Here is a 20343-nt window from a genome sequence, read left to right on the forward strand (position 1 = left end):
TTAACATTTGAAAATAGTGCAAATGCTCAGATTTTTTTTTTTTCCAAATTGTCACGAATCAACGGTGCACAGGCGGACCCATATCCAGGACTCCAAGACGAGGGCATGATGTTCAATGGGTTTTATTATAAACTAAAGTTGTGCACGACAACACAATCCAAAAGGCAGGATCCAAAAAAACCAATAATGTCCGATAACTATGAGACAACTAACGAGCATCACAAAAGCGTGACTGGACTATAATGGTGCAGTGGCGGAATAACCCTGACTGCGGGAAAGCATACTCAACGAACTGGCAACTGACAAAACCCCAATTTAAATACATGGTCTAATCACAGTGCCTCATGTGAAGCAGCTGTGACCAGCAACAGGTGTCATAGATGAAACCGCTCAGAGCGGTGGCCAGGCCACGCCCTTCTTGGCCGTAGTCCAGCCTTGTACTTGACACATATTGCTTCCTCCTTCTAAAACCCATGCTTGTGATTGGCTCTCTCTGGTTATGGGCCGCTCTACCGTTGTGGTGCAATCTGTTGGATTGTGTGAGATTTTGAACAGATTAGACCCTTTGTTAAACTTTTAAACACACACAAAAAAAAAAAAAACACTGGATTTTGTTTGAATGTTGTCAGACTTTTTAACATTGACTGATCTGATCTGCGATATTTTCTAAATCTTGCACATTTGTCATTAGGTCAACATTGTATCACATACACATAATCCCAAAATTACATTGCCATAGAGCAGGGCTCAGCAACCTTTTTGAGGCTGAGGGCTACTTCGTGACCACCGATCGTATGAAGGGCTACGTGACCTGTTTGCGGTAAATTTCAGACTACATGTACATAAAATATTTTCGTTTTAATTTATTGTAGTAAATGACATTAAAGGTATTTTAAAATTTCAATTCACGTAAGCAAGTTAGATTCAGAATTTAAAACACAAATAATAGTAACAATTTGTGGCCTATGGTATTTTTCGAACATACCTCGCGGGTGCCTTATATGGTCCTCGCTAGGGATCGCAAACGGTTACAATTAATCGGTTATAACCGGTTTTTGATTGTTTAAAACCGAAACCGTAATCGGACTTTCGAAATCGGATAAAATTTCCAATAATTTCTTCCGGTTCCGGTATTCCACATTGCGCTATTTTTTCAATCTCATTTCCACTTTTTTCAAGAATGTTAACGTTAAAACATTTTTACAAAAAAAAGAACAAAAATTTAACTTACACGAGTGCGTTGTTGAAAGCCACATTCAACAAGCTTGTTTGTCAATATTGTATACAAACTACCCCATTACCGCGGAGTAAATTAACGATCGATGGTGTAGCGCCGGAGAAAAGGAGTCGGAGGCGGAGTGTCGGACACAGGAACAAAACTTGTTTTATTGGCAGACATCAAAACACTACTCGCATAACGGCGGGAACTCTGTGAACTCGTCACTCCGGAAGAGCAACAACAAAAACAGTCCGTGCGGAACCCCGCACCCCAACTCGAGGTCCCGCGGGTGAATTATGTAAACACCACAATGGTACCGATTTTAAAACCGGTTAATCGTTTTTTTTGCTACAGGTGTTCGGTTAAAACCGATTATGAAAGTAAGCGTTATTTTGCGATCCCTAGTCCTCGCGGGCCACCATTCGCCCGCGGGCACCGAGTTGGTGACCCCTATGATAGAGAGCAAGGCGTTTTCTACACTTTTAATTTAGTCAAGTTTTTTTTTTTTAAAACAGACTCATATGGGTATTGACCAATATTATTGAGTCGTAAAAAGCAAACGATGAAATTGACCAAATTTGGACGAAAGCGGGTTCCACGTGACAGTGCAGTATTATTCTAACAGGAGTAAACTTCAGGCTGGGAGCAAAACCAGGAATGGGAATTCCAAAATAATTGTCATAATTTGGTACATTATTTCTTGTTTTTGAAGCCGAATGATAACAGGAGTTTAACTTCTTGGTATGTGGAGCACTTTTGGGGACACTGCAAGTGTAGCCCTACTTTATGAACATTAATAGTTTAGTTCTAAATTGTGTCCTATTCATGGATGCTTCCCCAACACTATGGGCCAGCTATGGGTCATTCCCTCGTGGGTTTCGTACACACAACAGGATAATACATGCAAAATGCTCACCAAGCTCTACAGGAAACTCTCCTGAACTCCAATGAATATGCGAGCAGGGGTGTGAAAAATCAACAACACTCCGCAAATTATGCTGCGTAAAGAACGTCGCTTTAGACGAGGGCCCGCCTGTCAATGTTCACACCGTGGGACTTATTTGCTCCGAAAATGGACGGTAATGTATATTTGATGTACACAGATTTGGATGTTCGCCACGATCCAAGCATTTAAGACCACAGATCACCACAGAGAGCAAGAACGGCCTCCTCTCCCTGGACGTCATTTCCCTCCTGTGTGCAAACACAACATGCATTATTGAGAGAGCTCTGCGGCAACGGTTGTCTTTGTGTCTCTTGCAGGCTGGCAATGAGGCATTTTTGGGGGCGTGTGGATGCCGCAGACCATCAGAGACCCCCCCTGACCGTGCTATTGCATTTAGAAAGCCGCTAGTGATGATGATGCGCCACTCTCGAAAGCAGCTGTGGGCAAAGTATGCCACGTAGGCCACGTAGAGCACACGCCGTTCTTTATATTCTAATCCATTTACATCCTGTCCAATATCAGGCTTGTAATGGTTGTTGCATAAATGCAGCCATTTTTTCCCCTCCTTAAAGGAAGACTCTCCTCAGAATTCATACGTACAATAAACCCTCCCAATGTGAAGTAATATTATTATTACATATATTTTGTACAGTAAGTGAAAAAAAAAGTTGTAAATAAGGAACATATTTGAAATCCAAGCAAAATCTGGATATGTGCCAGCTTTCAGAGCCAAACCGAAAGAAACATCCTTGACCCCGCCCCTGACGTCGCCGGTTCTTAGCATTACAGACCATTCGTTCTAGCTAAGCCAAGATGCCGACTTGTTCTGCACCAAAACTGAGAAAACGCACCCAAATTTTGTCCTTCTTTAACCTCCCGTGGGGTCAACCTGACAGGATAAAGCTGTGGCTGTCACAGTTGAGGCTCGTTCACCAGCAGGGGAAATTTGCACGCATCTAACCAGTACTTGTTATTGGCCGCTTAGTTATAGCCTCTCGTGCTGGTACGGTAAAGCAACAACATACGTTAATGAGGGTGGCGCAACTGTTCAATCCCGGACCTCCGTGTGTGGAGTTTGCATGTTCTCCCCGTGTCTGCACACCTTCGAACATCGTGCGGCTAAGAAAATGGATGGATGGATATATACAGTACGTGTAACACTTCCCGGTTACTATTTACGGCGATCAGCAACTTTTGGATTTCGGGCACCTCCTCAAACCGAAGCGCTTGCACGTCTCCGCTTGGCCGGCTGAGCGAACATAAACTGTGACTCACAGGCTCATCCGCGGGTCAAATAGCTGGCGATGACTCGTTAAAGAAAGTCATTTTTAAGAGGGCTTAGTGAAACGATGACAGATGTCCCAACGTATGCTGTCTTATTTTTGCGCACCGAAACGTTGAAAATGTGATTCTATCGCTTAAAATGCTTTAAAGTGGTGTCCAGACGAGACTCTATCCTGTCTGGGCCATACTAAATTGATACAAAAAATATATAATCCCACATATATTATGGACCTTTTGACATGTCAATCACTCGTCCAAATTTAGCCAATCAGATAGCTGCATTGTCTTAACCCCTGACTTGACACGCCCCTGTCGCCATATTGCTCCACAAGCAATGCTGGTTGTCAGTAGCATGCGCTTGGAAAAGTTCATGTTACGAATAAAATGGTCCTCAGATGCGCAATTCTGATGAAAGATATCCTGCTAGGTTACAAGGGGCCCGCTCGGTTCATTTTCAAAAGCCTGAAACACGAAGTGTCTACGATGGATTAAAGCTCGTGGAAGAGCGCACATACAACTAGATGTGGACAATATCAATAAACACAAGGCTGTATGCTCAAAGGTAAGCGAGGGAGAAGTATCTTCTCTGAGTTTGATTGGATTATTATCAGTGCTTTATACATTACAGGAGAACAACTTTCACTTTGTTAGCGTATCACAGACCTGCTGAATGAAGTGTGTAATGTTTTATGCCGAAGAGTCCAGTTGGGGATAAGTAAATGCGCGAAGTCATCCAAGAGAAATGTCTATTTGCCTATTTGTTTTACATCAGACTTTTAAGACAGAGCACTGGGTTCCATTACGAGCCAAGTCAAATGAATACACCCACTCATTTATAAAGACTACAATGATATTACTCATGATCTTTCCAAGTAAAAAATACTCACCCTGCTTTATATGCGCAGTACGATTCCACTATTTTATCCTGTTGGATTTCGATGTGAAGTTTGTGAGGCGTCGAACTTTTTTTGCATCGATCGCCAATGTTTCGCTCTAACTCAGACATTGCGTCCTGCTCCGTCCAAAATCTTAATTCCATGTACAATATCCTTGCGTGAAATAGTTGAGACCTGTCTGTCAAACTCTCTTTGACAAGTCTGACGCATTTGGGAAAAAACATACCGCAATATTATCTGGAATACGCGATAGAGAATCGACTTCAAACCTGTTCTGTTCAGTCGCCATTTTGGAAGCTTGTGGGAGATGGCGACTGTAAGAGAAGGGGGCGGAGATCTAGATCGCTGGTCGGAAAGGTGATGCTGGAGTTAGGCCGAAACCTCATGTTCAACTTTTGGCAATTTCATATAATCTCCCCAAATCGATACTACCGGTGAGTCACCAGTGGGTCTGATAGTTTTAGAACTTACTGACGAAGCTTTGGTTGAAAAAGAAAAGGCTTGTTCTCTTCTACGATGCAATGTTAATGGGCAAATAAACACGTCGGTGTTGTTTTGTTTCCAGAAAAGTGATGTTTTCAGAATTACCGCCCAACAACAGTGATGAGCATTTTGATTGATTGATTTTTTTGTTAATGTTTTTAGAATGGCAGTCACATCAAATGCTCTGGCGGGCCGTACATAACCCACGAGCCATTAGGCCTTATGTCGCTCAAACATGCTACGCCGCATCATTAAGAGAGCATCTACTCCAATTACATGGAATTAGTCCATCCATTTTCTGTGGTTTATGTGCTAAATGGAATTTATAATGAGGAAAAGCGAGACAGAAATATAGATGGAAAGCCAGCATGGACCTCGCATTTGTAGTCTATACGCAGAGTTCCGAACATCGCCCGACTCTGTCTCCAGAAGAGTTCGGTTAGGTTGGTTGCGAGTCACTTTGTCGTTTTGAAATAGTCACTAGCGGGGTCGGAAAAGTGACTAATTTAGCGCTAGTCACCAAAGTGTCAACACTGAGTCGTCTTTGCTTCACCACAACGCCCAAGTGTCACAATTAGTCGACATAGTAGCCAAGGCTGTACTCCCTTCCCCCTAAATAAAACAACGGACCTGTTTGACACGTAGGCTCTAATTTTTTTACCCTATGTGTATTTTGACCGAGACATGCTACGAGACCAAAAGTGGAACTTCTTTTGTTAGTCTTCTTTTCATTGTTCTGATCATTAGTAGTGTAGAAAAATCATTATTGCATTACTGAAACTACAAATGTAAGAGCGCCATTCCCCACTATTGTAGTTTTTGTCTGTTAACTAGCAAGTGAAGACAAAACAACATTTTTGAATAAAACCTCTTCTGCTGGCCTTAAAATGCATTTTTTTTTCTTTTCAAGTTAACATGCAGCAGGTTGCATGCTGAGCTCTTAAACAAATAAAATGGTTACAAAGCTTTTATGAATGGCAGTTTTTACCCAAAACCCCAATATTTCCATTTCCTTCGTGGATTTTTACTCAAACATCCAGAAAAATTGGTAATCGACCTCAAATACCGGTCTGACATTGACTCACCAGACAAAGAAACAACACTGTCGTAAAAATAATCCATATGATTTATACTGTGATATTTTATTAACATTCTAGACCACTTAGTAATGACGAGTAACTGTTTTGCAATGTTTTTTATGATCATTTAATTACTTCTCCCACTCCAGATTAGAGCTAAATGAATTTGTGACATCTACCGTCAGAGGCAGCTCCAACACCGCTAACCACTCAATACAGAGTAAAAGCTTAAAAAGAACAACAATATACTGTATACAGTATGGTATTAATATTTTCTCGCCGCTATTAAAAAGAAAGGCTTCTGCGCCGTCTCTAAGCAGGACTTTGTCACGCTATCCGTGGCAATATGCAAATAAGGGAAAGCGGCTTTATATAGTCGTTTATGCGAGAGATACAATTATATTCCCGTGTTCCTGCTATCCCTGACAGGAAATGAAAAGCGTAACAAAAGAGAGAAAATTGCCAAAGGGGGCGTATTTTCCCCACTGCACGTGGTGGGACAATGCAAATGGGAGTGAAATCTTATCAGCTGACAGATTAATGCAAAAACATCCACAGTCCTCCGTGGAGCGTTCTAGCTAAAAAAGCCATTAGGCATTGTGCATACTCAATTACACAGTTGCACTCAGAGTTGGGGTTTCTTAACAGTCACCATGGTAACCCTTGTCAACTTCTCATTTTTCGATGGGAGATTTTAGCCGCGACTGCTCGTCCTCGGCGGTCAGGAGTGACGGTTCAGATTCGGAGATAGAATTTTTTTCTTTTTTTTTGGGGGGGGGGGCTGTTATTTGAAAGGAGCTATTTACTGAAATGCACAGAGAAGTCAAGGAAAAGTGGAACCATGTGGTGAAGCGGAAATGGCATTATTGGCACTCTCTCTCTCTCTCTCTCTCTCTCTCTCTCTATCTATCTATAGTATATATACTAACATTCCAACCCTATACCAACACTTACACTGTAAGTGGAAATAATTGTGTACACTGGCGGCAAAAATAAAATATTTGGAACCCGACACTTTTTTTTTTTACTGAGGAATGAAGATAGATAGATAGATAGATAGATAGATAGATAGATAGATAGATAGATAGATAGATAGATAGATAGAGATAGATAGATAGATAGATAGATAGATAGAGATAGATAGATAGATAGATATAGATAGATAGATAGATAGATAGATAGATAGATAGATAGATAGATAGATAGATAGATAGATAGATAGATAGAGCGAGGTCAGCTGGTAAAAGCGTTGTCCTCACAGTTCTGAGGTCCTGGGTTCAATCCCGGACCCGCCTGCGTGGAGTTTGCATGTTCTCCCCGGTTTCGTCCCACATCCCCAAAACATGCCACATTAATTGGACACTCTAAATTGCCCCAAGGTGTAATTGGGAGTGCGGTTGTCTGTCTCCATGTGCCCTGCGATTGGCTGGCGACCAGTTCAGGGTGTACCCTGCCTCCTGCCCGTTGACAGCTGGGATAGGCTCCAGCGATCCCCGCAGCTCTTGTGAGGATAAGAGGCAAAGAAAATTAATGGATAGATACATATAGTGTGGAGATGGTGAAGCACCATACTTCCCAGTATTTTTATTTATTGAAACCCTGACTGTAGGTTGTATGTTGTATGATTTACCTTTATCACAAGGTAGTTTGCAACCTATTTAAGCTGCTACGCCCAATAAAACTTCTTCTGCAAACCAAAGGAACCTCCGTTTGCCTTGTGCAACTCATCAATGCAACAATAGCAATGCACAGTAGAACGAAAAATTAAGTTCAAGATGATTACTTGTCTGGAAATAGTCATGTGTTAGTTTACCTGTTACTCTAAAAAGTCATCACATTACACTAATGCGTTACTTCGTAAAATGTTATTGGAATCACTGGTGACAAAATTTTGTAGGTCAAGCTATGCCCTGTAGTCCTACAGGAAACGTGGCTTCCCACGACTACAGTTCCACAAAAACTCGACTTGACGCCGTTTCTGATGCTGACACATTTTATGGATCGAATAAAAGCGAGAAAGCTGTGCCTACCTCAGACTCAAGGACAGGCGTTCATCTTTGGCCTGAAGCAGATCGGCCACCGAAAATGTGGCACTGCCAAGGAAGCTGCCCTGTGTAAACAAAACAAACAAACAAAATAAATAAATACAATTAAATATACATCACATCTTTTGGATCAACCCTGACCATTCACTTTCTCCGCCATGTTCTGACTTGCTCGGACGCAGACAACCCGCGAGCTAACCCAAGATATTACAATTGGGTCAAGAAAGGAGGCAGGAGGCTGAGCCCATCAATAAACAAGTGAGCACAGACATATTTGGAGGAAGTTGAAAAACGAAACACTCAACTGTATAGAAACCTTGGCTTAACAGTGCCAAGGATACTGAGCCCTAATTAATCGAAGATAAAAGGTGAATAAAGATACACCATAATTAAAACATGGCAGCATGTTCCACGGGCTTTGGTAAGAAATGACTACCGTAGCTTCTATTCAGCAAAGCATCTCCAAATACGTTTGATTGTGCAATGTGGCTAATTCCGGCTAACAATTACACAAACAACAAATAACCCATTGTTGAGTTTTTCCAATTAATTAACGCTAAAGCTGCATCTTCTCAGGCCAATTAACAAGAAAAGAATTGACAATTAGTTGACTTGTCGCGCCAGCGTTCTATCTATCCTCCGCAACAAGAAGTCATTAAATCTTGAATCATGAACAGCAGCTATATGGTGGTATGGTGGAACTTTACCCTGAAACTATAAATATTTGAGAGCTCCATCGCTGAATATATTTAATTGCAACAATTTAGTTCCAGGAAGTTGAAGTTGCAGGACTAAAAGACCCCTTAAGTTCTTTTCAGGACATTCAATTTATCGTAGACAGGACACCCCAGTTGCGATCCATTCAGTGTTCTGAGAATTAAATGACCTGAATGAATAAGAAAATCCATACACATATCCCGAAGGCAGAAATGTGGCTTATTTCACAACTAACTAAATACTACGGCAGTACTCTTAAACTGTCTGCACAAACCAAGCAGCCATCAAGGTAACTAATTAGCCATCTGACAAGAAGTCAGCTAACTAACTATCCATTTACTCAACCAACCAACTAACTAACCAACTAAACAACAGTCTGAAGAGCTTAATAATAGCTAGCTAGCTAAGCTACAGAGCTGTCTCACTCGCACATCACTAAGTCAACTAGTTATTTAACCAAGAGCTGCTTACGGACAACTAGCAACTGGGCTAACTTACTAGCTAGCTTTTCTCATTCAACTCAAGGTAGACATGGGTGCCAATTTTTATACTGTTCAGTGAAATCAGGTTCAAGAGCAAAATTGTCTAAACAAAAGAAGTTAGAAGAGTATAAAAATTTACAAGTCGCTAACATAATTTTTTATTACGTACTTGTGCAGTTTTAAGGGTTAGAGTTAGAATCTGGCTTCCTTCCTTAAACGAAATGTTCTCTCTCTCTCTCTCTTCCTCAGCAATTGTGCATCAGATAAAAAAAAAAAAGGGCGTCCTGCCTGCTGACCTTTTCTTTCAATCATTTCCTCCTTGAGCTTTTTCCTGCTCCCCTCACCAAATCCACACACTTGCCTAAGGCCCAAAAGTGTTCGCACAGAAAGAAAGAAAGGGGACAAAAAGGTCAGTCAAGAAAAGTGAAAAATAAAAAAAACCAAGCGTATTTAAGGTCTGACATTTTATTTGACATGTTTTGAATTCGTCAACTAATTAGCGACGTAACCAACTAGCCAATTGCTATTTGACTAACCATGCTGACAGCCAATTAACAAGCCATTCCATAAGATGTCGTCTACACTGACAAAATACTGCAACTTCATTTGGCCATCTAGCTAAATGACTATTCAGTTAGTAAACATGCTAGCTATCACGTTAAAGGAAAAACTAGCGATGGAGCTAACTTACTCAAATAGTTATTTCGCCATTGAGGTAACTAACAGGCCACTAAGTCAACTTGTCATTACTCTGGATAAGTAATAACCTAACCACCACCCAACCAAATAAAGAAACAAAGAGCCACAGCGCCTACAAGCACACCAAAGCTACCTCGCTAACAAATTAGCCATTTTGTCTACTGGCTGGCTAAGTTGAAAAAAAAAAAAAAGCGGTGACTAAAGTTCAAGCTATTTGACCAACTACATAAGTAAACTTCCTTTCCTCACCTCAAGTAATCTATTAAGTAATTTATTAATATATAACCACTGAGCCAACCAGCATAGTAAGATGATCGCTAATTTTTAATTGCTATTTACTCAACTACTCAACTTGCTAGCCGAGTAAAAAAAAAAAAAAAAAAAAAAAAGAGCCAATAAGCTAACTAAATAGCTCGGTATGATAAAAACCAGCACTCAGTAACCAACTTTTGGAACCAAATATGTGAAGCCACGGAATCAACCAGTGCTGTAACTAGCTAGCTCACTTCAGAAATGTCCTGGCTATTTATTCCACAAACAAAAATCAATTTCTATCACAACTTTGAAAAGTTCAAGTCTATTCTGTTTTTCTACTCTTATTTAAAAAAAATAATAATAATAAAATTAACAATGAGAGGACTTGAGTTTTGCCACGCTGTGTTCATGGCGTTCCGGAATTTGAGAGCGCCTCTCTTCAGGAGGCAGGTCCCAACGCGAACCCCACCCAGCCCACGAGGCCATTACACTGGCACATTACAGCCCGGTGTTGCCATTACTTAGAAGTCCATCTTCGGAAATCCATTCGGCGGCATCTTTTTATGGCCGCTCACCGTGAATGCTTTAAAAGTAATGAAGCTCCGGAGATCAAAGCGGCCAGGCGGGCGGGAAATGAGGAGGAAGATACGGAGCGAGAGGAGGGGCAAAAGTAAGCATAGGGGAAGACAAATGGCGCTCCGGTGCAGGATCAAGACGGATTTCATTATGATGCTCCCGCTCCTGATCCATCTTTTTAGACCTGTCTAACAGAACCCAACTGGTTTTGTTTGGTGGACGCGTAAAATCATCGGATTGACTCCTTTTGAAAAATGGAAGAAAATACGCAAGCGTTGCTCAACAGAGGTAAGGAGCAAGGAAAACGACAACTTGTGGAGGATTATACAATGCTAACAAAGACAAAAATTGTAACACGTTGTCCCACTCGAGCCCTGTAAGTAGCAGTACTATATTTTCCATTTAAATCGAAAGAAAACAATGTCAAGACACAAAATTTAAAAACTGAAACTGAACAAACCAATTGAGTGTCCAATGAACGAACAAGCCAAAAGAAATTAAAATCTAACCTCTCGCCTCTGGTGGAGATAATTCTGGACCAAAATGGACAAATAAATGAAAACTACCTACTTAGCTCACAAATAAGCCTTTTAAGGGCCGATGCTTCTGTCTTGTTATCAGTTGGCAGAAGTTACCAGTGAAGATGTTGATTGCACGTAACGTAGACACAAGCGCGCGCACACAAACGCACACTAAAAATATCCGTCCATCATCCCTTTCCACCTCGTCTGTCCCCTTGCGGGAGGACAAGCGTTCACACCGGGGCCAGCACGTGACTTGAAACAACATCCGAGGCAGCATGTGAGTCTTATTTATGAATTATGAGCACATTCATACCGGGAAGTGTCAGCAGAGTTGTCTGCGCTAGTAAAGCGCCGTTTCCTTCGCGGCACACAAGGCCGAGCTGGCTTGTCCTCATTAAGTCATTCGAGATGTGGTGAAAATGCACGTTTACGCTAACAAATACATGTTTGGACGGCGCTGATTAAAAAGGAACTAATGTGGCAGCGGGGAAAAGGAAAACTGTTAACCACGGCTCAGTGTTAATGTATTGCCATTTGATGTTTTTAAGGATGGTAAAAACAGTAGCTGCAACAAAAGGATTAGTCTTCAACTGTATTGTCAAGGTTACCTCGAGATACATTTAAGTTTGTTTGTGGACCAGGCTTACAACGCATTCACATCTCAAAAAGTTGTTCCCACTGAAATGAATGGAAATCCCATTAATCTGTTGCAGCCACACCATTCAAACATTATTTAAAAAGGAAAATAACAGCATGATATTACATTCTCTGAATAGCCATCCATCTATTTTCTTCGCCGCTTATCCTCACGAGGGTCGCGGGGAGTGCTGGAGCCTATCCCAGTTGTCAACGGGCAGGAGGCATTGCACACTCTGAACTGGTTGCCAGCCAATCGCAGGGAACTTAGAGAAACAGCCGCACTCACAATCACACCCAGGGGCAATTTAGCGTGTCCAATTAATGTAGCACGTTTTTGGACTGTGGGAGGAAACCGGAGTGCCAGGAGGAAACCCACGCAGGCACGGGAAGAACATGCACACTCCACACAGGGATTGAACCCGGGACCTCAGAACTGTGAGGCCAACGCTTTACCAGCTGATCCACTATCTCCAAATATATTTTTATTAAAAAAAAAAACACTCCTGAACAGAATATAAAGAAACTGTGCATTGTAATTCAATTAATTTCGTCTCCATCTGCCATGTGTGACTTTGCCACCAGGTGGCAGTATTTTACAGTTCTGCAGATCCAACCCAAGAAGGGTTTCACCACTACTGTAACTCGCACGGTAAGCTCGAGTCACATTCATTATTTATGAAGGATAAAGAACGTATGACTGGGAGTATTGTCATATTGTCTCTCTACATGAATTGGTGCAATATTGATGTTGAAATATCCATTGCTTTTATATTATAGCAAGGCCACAAAGATACTATTTCTCAGCCTCTCACTGGTTGTTTGCATTGTTGTTAGCATTAAGCTATGCTGAATTTTACCAAGGCCAAGCTATTTGTTTGTTTTAAATGCAGAACCTGTCTCTTTGACAGTAAACCTCAATAAACAGCTTTTTCTATAATTGTTCACTATCTGCCAAACTGCCGCTTGTTGTGAAGTTGAGTTGAGTTCACTAATACCATCCTGCGCTAGTATCTTAAATCGCTACGTTCCAAATAAATAAATAATCAAAAGTCTCGAATAAAAAAAAAAAAAAATCATAAATCGGGTTCTAGGACCTCAAGACACCACTGTCTGTGGTAAAATCCCTATTTCAATTACATTCATAACAAAACAATGTACAATAAATAGGCTTATTAAAATTGCTAAAGGTATTACTAGAAATATTCCTGATTATATATAATTAATTTATAATTATTTTAATTAATAAAATAAATAACAATGATTAGTTTTCTTAATAGTTAGTAAAGGGATTTTAGAATAACCAACTAAACAAATAAAGTAGCTCAATAAAAACAATTATGTTTTTTTTTTTTGCATAATAAGTGAAGGAGTCGAGTCTGGAATAAGTTGTCCTGAGTTTAGAGCCAAAACTTTTATAGCAATTCCAAATTTGAATCGCAGGTGAACTAGCTAACTATATACATGAATAAACAAATAAATAAATGAGCTAAAAACCAATTAACTATGTCATTTTTTTTTTACATCATAAGTGAGGGAGTTGAAGAGATTTATAGTAAGTGTCAGTATTGCACAACGTGCAGGATTCGGAATAAGTTTTCATGAGTAGCTCAGTTTTTGCTACTTCTTTTGCCGCGATTCCGAATTTGAATCGCAGGTGAACACTGTCGAAACGTTGCAGATTTAACGACTGATCAAAAAGTCTTCTCACGTGACAACAATTCACAATCAAAATACAGTATACATTTCAACATATGAAGTGAGATCCAGCCAGCGACGGCTGAGTTATTCATTCTTGTAATATCGCCTCTTTTATTGTGAAAAGATCCCTTAATTCTCTACAACAATAGGGACTATATAACAAAAAAGCCTTCAGTATTTATGCGAGGGTATCAGATTTATAACATCACATGGCTTATACCAGAGCTTTTAATTGGTCCAACGCCAAAAGAGGGAGGAGCAACGGACTTATTATGTTTCTTTTAATAGTCCAGGTCCACATATACACCGCCTGGACTTTTTTTCAAATATAACCATTTATTGCACTTTGGGGGATTCACGAACCCCAGTTTGAGAACCACTGCATCCAAACGCTAACTTAAAGCAAGACCAAGAGCGCGGCAACAGGAGTGCAGAACATTCGGAGCGGGGAGGACATCGTAAAAGATTCTTCGTTTCCCACATTAAACTGCACGCGTACAATGAAAACAATAAAGAGAGGTCCAGACATAGTAAGCCGACTTACAGTGATTGCAAACAAGCCCAGCAGCAGCCACCAACCCAGAAGATCATATAGAATGAAAGACGCGGTCACAAGAAAGACGGGGAAAGGCAAAAGATTTCCCCGCTCCCTTTTATAATATTAAGAATAAGATCCTGGATTTATGATTCATACGCCCTCCGGTCCTCCTCAGCGAGAAGTCCACATGTCGAGCTCTCGGCAGCAGCAACAGGCAAAACAGAGGCTCACCCCAGACGCATCTGCTGTGACTGAACGCTGGGGGGATGACAGAGTGAGAGGAGGAGAGAGCGAGAGAGGGAGGGCCGAGCAACGGTGGGACGGTGAGAGGGAGGGAGGGAGGGAGGGAGGGATGAAAAACATCACAGAAGGGATAGTAAGGAAGGAAGGATGGCTCGGAGACAGAGAGGGAGAAGGACAGAGCAAGTGAAGGGCTCGTGAGTCACGCGGCCGACAGGAAAAGCAGCGCCTGCTACGCCCGCATAGTGTGCGTGTGTGTGTTTGTGTAACATTAATCATTGGAGTTTCACACAAGAGGGGGGCACCGACCGCTAAACCGGGATTGGCTCCTGTCTTCGTGCCTACTACATCTGTATCCACAGTATTTGCGTGCGAACCATATCGCTGTGTTTACATTTACTGCCCACTTGCAAACAACTACGCTCGATTTTACAACGGCGGCGAAATACGATTAAGTTCCTAGGGAGTAGGGTGGGGGTGATCGATTGTACGGGGTTAAGTTGTCTGGGAGGTGGGGGGGGGGCTGATTGATTCTTCGGCAAAGTTGTTAAGGTGACGGGGGTGATCGGTTGTTCGGCAAATTTGTCAACAAGGCGGGCCGATTGGCCCGATTGGTTTTTCAGTAAAGGAGTTGACAGGGGATGGGAGATATGCAGTGAAGAAAAGAAGTATTTGAACCCCCTGCTATATTGCAAGTTCTCCCACTTACAAATCATGGAGGGGTCTAAAATTGTCATCGTAGGTGCATGTCCACGGTGAGAGAGCGAATCGAAAAAGAAAAATCCAGAAATCACAATGTATGATTTTTTTAACGATTTATTTGTGTGATAGAGCTGCAAATAAGTATATGAACACCTGTCTATCAGATAGAATTCTGACCTTCAAAGACCTGTTAGTCCGCCTTTAAAAGTCAACTTCCACTCCATGTATTATCCTGAATCCGCTGGACCGGTGTGAGGTTGTTAGCTGCATAAAGACACCTGTCCACCCCATACAATCAGCAAGACTCAAACTTGTAACATGGCCAAAAACAAAGAACTGTCCAAAGACACCAGGGACAAAATTGTACAACTTCACACGGCTGGAAAGGGCTACGGAGAAATTGCCAAGCAGATTGGTGAAAAAAGGTCCACTGTTGGAGCAATCAATAGAAAATGGAACAAGGTAAACAATCAATATCAATCGGAGTGGAGCCCCATTCAATTTATCACCTCGTGAGTTCTCAATGATCTTTAGGAAGGTGAGGAATCAGCCCAAGTCTACACGACAGGACTTGGTCAATCACCAGCCAGGCAAACCCAGGAGTGGCTTGGTAAGAAGCATATCAAGGTTCTGGCCTGGCCTAGCCAGTCTCCAGACCTAAACCCAATAGAAAATCTTCAGAGGGAGCTGAAACTCCGTGTTTCTCAGCATCAGCCCAGAAACCTGTCTGATCCGGTGAAGATCTGTGTGGAGGGAGGAATGGGCCAGAATCCCTCCTGCAGTGTGTGCAAACCTGGTGAACAAGTACAGGAAACGTTTGACCTCTGTAATTGCAAACAATGGCTGCTGTACCAAATATTAACATTGGTTTTCTCAGGTGTTCAAATACGTATTTGCAGCTGTATCACACAAATAAATCATACATTGTGATTTCTGGATTTTTCTTTTTAGATGATCTCTCTCACAGTGGACATGCACCTACGATGAAAATTTCAGACCCCTCCATGATTTTTTAAGTGGGAGAACTTTCACTATAGCAGGGTGTTCAAATACTTTATTTTCCTCTCCGTAGTTGAAAGGAAATTCTGCAAAGGAGGGAGGTTCAGTGCGAAGTTGGTGTGCATTCAAGGTCATTGGGTGAATTGTAGACGAAAATCTAGAACCTCAAATAATTGATAAGCGATCGGCAAGATGTCAACGGTGAGGGGGCGGGCGATCTGTTGTGTAGCCGAGTTGTCGCAGTTTTTGGTGAGTGTTTATTCGGTAAAAAGGTGGTAACAAGAGTAATCCATTTTTTGACCCATTTGTCAGTCAGGGGCTGTTAATTGATGCTACAGTTCAAGGTCGGCGCGATCGTTCAACGAATTTGTCATCAGGAAGGTGGAGGTGATTGAGCTCCGCAAATCTTTTGATGAGATGAGTGAAGTTGTCATCGATGAGGTCATCATTTTTTTGGGTGTAGATTAATTGACAGGATGATCGATATATCAGAGAAGATACCGATGCAAGAAAGACGGTGTGTTATTGTTCGGTACGAAGTTAGTGGCAGGGAGCGATTGGTGGTTGCTGGGCAAAGTTGTCAATGGCGGGGTTGGCGGTGACTGAATATTCATCTGCAAGTTGTGAAAGGGAGGGCGGGTAATTAATTTTTCGGCGCCAATTTCAATTGTTTTGTTCGTGTTCTCTTCTTGAGGACTGGAGTAATAGACTATCAATACTGTAAATCTTGAAGTTGACGATTGCGTGTTACTCAAAGTTCCCTCTAATTTTTCATGAGCGCCCCCTTTGACCACTGTGAGCAACATCAGACGTACGCACTGTGCTCAATCAGTGTCATCTATTGAAGTTACTTGGCTCATTAAAAGGTTCCGATTACATTCCCATCAGAACATTTTTCACAACAATTTTGTGTTTTTTGCAAACTTACACTGAAAATGTCAACAAACAAAAAAATATGTTGCTAACCAAAATAAGCCATCTATGAACTATAAATTTGAAATGTTGCTTCCAACTTTCTCTTTTTTTTAACCCACAATGATATCCCTGTCTGTTTTTCTTGGTGTAAAACTTTATTATTGCTTGCAGAATATCGTTACCAATGCATGTTGAAAGCTGAATGATGCTCCCAAACAGTTTTAAGGTTAATGTTATATTGCGTCCTATATTTAAAATACAGAATTATCTTTTTGGGCACTGTATCGACTGTGCTTTCATCCTCGATCAGGCTGTACTCAGAGCGGAGGGGCGGAGTCAGGTAAACCAGGAAGTAGAGTGTGTGGCCCGGTGTGACCGGGCAGTAGCTCGTTGTGAGAGGCAGTGTGCTGCCGTGATTAAAATAAAACCTAAAAAAAATTGTCAGACTGTAGATCACTCCGCTGGATCTCTTTTCATCAGCTCTGAGCGTGCGCAAATGCGCAGTTGCGCAGCTCAGAGGGAACATTGGTGTTACTCCCTTTATGGACAGAGGACTATGTCAGGAACACAGCTTGTTGGTAACACGCTGATAAAATTCTCTCTAAAAAAAATAGCAAAACAACACCATTCACCGCGGTGCCAGTTTCTGGACCCGATGGTAAACTCACCACCGCGCTAGAGTATTGATGAATCACTTTAAAGTACAACAACCGCAGCGGGCCACAGACACAAAAACAAAAACATCGCAATCAGTGACACCGAGTTCGTCTTTATCCCACCTGCGCTGGCACCTTGGATTAGCAAGTAATTCCGTCAGAACAAAGGACGTCGCGCACAGGTCCTCTTATCACCCCAAGCAGGTACGCGGGCAAACACAACCAGACGTTTAAACACATTTGCACACCCACTTAGCAGAACTTAACATTTTGAACCAGACTCGAGCCCGCCTTCATCGCCATGCACGGGCGCCGATGACCCGCCTGCCGAGAGGATGAAAACTAAAACCTCTCACAATGGAATCAATGTGCCGTTATTGACCACGACAATGAGGTGCTGAAGTATTCTTTGATGTGCAAATTCCCACCTCTGAACGGCGACATACAACCAAGAATTAGTTTAAAGCTACTTAACAAAAGCAGTGCTTTTTAAACTGGAGAAGGACTCGGTAGAGCGCTGAACTCCGCCAAGGCCATAGATACACACCTGCTAACACTGATGTTCATGCAATATTCACTGATCAAATGATAATATTTTACGCAATGAGAACTTCTTTAGCACAAAAAAATTACAGAAAAGTTTCACATTTGTCACTTTCGTCTCGTGCCATGTTTGTGTAAAAGCCAGGATTTTTGCATGACTAGGACTGATTTAACAAAAGAAAAACAGCCTAGAACTAGTTTTACAATGGTCTATCCTCCAACATCGTTGTCTAAAATGTCAACCTTTAGATTTTTCAGATTTCAAATGCTTAACATCAAATTAATTTAAGAGAATGCATGGCACGGTGGACCAGCTGGAAACCATTGGCCTCACAGTTCTGAGGTCCCGGGTTCAATCCCCAACCTGCCTGTGTGGAGTTTGCATGTTCTCCCCGTTGCTTGCGTGGGTTTTCTCCAGGTGCTCTGGTTTCCTCCCACATCCCAAAATGTGCAACATTAATTGCACACTCTAAATTGCCCCTCGGTGTGATTGTGAGTGCAGATGTTTGTCTCTCTATGTGCCTTGCGATTGACCGTCAACCAGTTCAGGGTGTACCCCGCCTCCTGCCAGTTGACAGCTGGGACAGGCTCCAGCACTCTCTGACCCTTGTGAGGATAAGCAGCCAAGAAAATGGATGGCATATTGACAAAACATAATTATTTTTAAACTTGTCTGTCCACTGCCATATTGTCTAAAATATTAGCTTTTTGTCTTTCAAAGTGCGAAATGTTCTCCCTTAACCAAACAAAAACCACTGAGAACCTTTTGTTATCAAGTCGTGGAGAGAATGTGAAGTGAATCATGGATAAAAGGTGCCAACAAAAAAAGGATTAACATATTTCTGTACTATATATACGAGATGGTTTAGCAAAATATAAAGAAATGATCAACATTCATACTGTGCTTGCACAGATAACAGTGAGGTAAATCCTTCGTCATTTTTGTGGGGAAAAAAAAAACATTTTTACAGTGTTTACACTCCTGTTCTCCAATTGTACTTTCCAAAATGTAGCCTGCAAATTTGTTGTGATTTGTAAATGTGAACAATTACTAAGGGCAACAATTAGGGGTGAAAGAGTTCAACAAATCCACAGTTTGGGTCGTAACTCGGCTTTGTGGTCAAGGTTTTGGGTTGGGAATACGTTTACTGTTATTTGACATTTTGTAATTCCGGCTACAAGAAATGACACATTACTAGTTCTAACATGTTTTTCACTTATGTTGCAAAGAAATATAATGCTAGTGAAAAAGAAAAATATAAATATATTTCTCCTTTTTTTTTTTTTTTACATCACACACCGTCCTTGAAGCGCGATTTTTTTTGCAGCGGTATTAATCATCTTTGTAATGAATCAGAAGTGCCGTAAAATTAAATGTTTGTACAAATGTAACATGAACGAGGAATAAATTAACGCCTCTTTGGTTTGTGAGGGTTTTTTGTTTTTGTGGGCGGGGGGGGACCGTGACAAATTTTCATCTTTTCAAGGGTTTAGTGTGATTATCGAGTGTTATATCGTGGACGCTGGCTTTTAATTGCCATGACACCCCCCCCCCAATCTCGAATAATTTAGCAATAACTCTTATCTAGCATCCGAATTCAATACGAGCACAAATTACCACGAGGATTCATACAGCACATAAGATAAATTACGAAGTGGACGACGAGAAACAACAACAATAATAATGGTAAGAGCAGGAGAGGGGGTTGGGGGGGTGTAAAAAAAAAAATCAATTCGAAGCTTTATTAAGAGCGGAGATTAGGAGCTAAATCAATATTTTAATATCCCGGCGATATTAAAATCACAGCGTAAATAGCAACAATGGAGCCGCAATGCCAATGCTAAACACATTCTACAGCTTAATTAACCTGTTGTTTGAGCAAGTGTGCTAAAATGAGTCGCACGTGCTTCATCATAATCACCGCTTATGAAATGCCGTATTGGTTTGGACTTCACGCTACAAGGGTGTTTGTGAGCAAAGGCACATGTTTTAAATATTAAAAAAAATTTACAGCACACCACCAAACAACAATGACACAAATACATCTTGATTGAGTTTTTCGGGGGTGTTTTTCGCTTTGTGTTGCGAGCAATTTTTACTCACAAGTGAACTTTTTCTAACCAGTGGTCCTACAAAAGTGAATTATTCAATGACAGCCAAAAAAACATTAAACAATGACAATTATGTGTCATGTATTTGATCAAACC

At 41.4% G+C, this 20343-nt stretch overlaps 1 protein-coding gene and 1 long non-coding RNA gene across 3 annotated transcripts in view; one reads left to right on the forward strand and one right to left on the reverse strand.

The window, feature by feature from the left end:
* inpp4b (inositol polyphosphate-4-phosphatase type II B) overlaps positions 1-20343 on the reverse strand; it is a 181196-nt gene that overhangs the window by 96350 nt on the left and 64503 nt on the right. The window contains 1 exon segment of the mRNA XM_061828785.1: positions 7938-8017. Coding sequence (XP_061684769.1) covers positions 7938-8017 — 80 coding nt within the window.
* LOC133505608 (uncharacterized) overlaps positions 10827-20343 on the forward strand; it is a 33892-nt gene continuing 24375 nt past the window's right edge. The window contains exons 1-2 of one of the 2 annotated variants that reach the window (XR_009796300.1): positions 10827-11057; positions 12427-12493. This is a non-coding gene — a long non-coding RNA (uncharacterized LOC133505608). The remainder of the gene's footprint in view (positions 11058-12426; positions 12494-20343) is intronic. The other variant, XR_009796301.1, reaches the window with a different exon arrangement.

Source organism: Syngnathoides biaculeatus, chromosome 9, assembly GCF_019802595.1.
Source record: "Syngnathoides biaculeatus isolate LvHL_M chromosome 9, ASM1980259v1, whole genome shotgun sequence".
Lineage (NCBI taxonomy): Eukaryota > Metazoa > Chordata > Actinopteri > Syngnathiformes > Syngnathidae > Syngnathoides > Syngnathoides biaculeatus.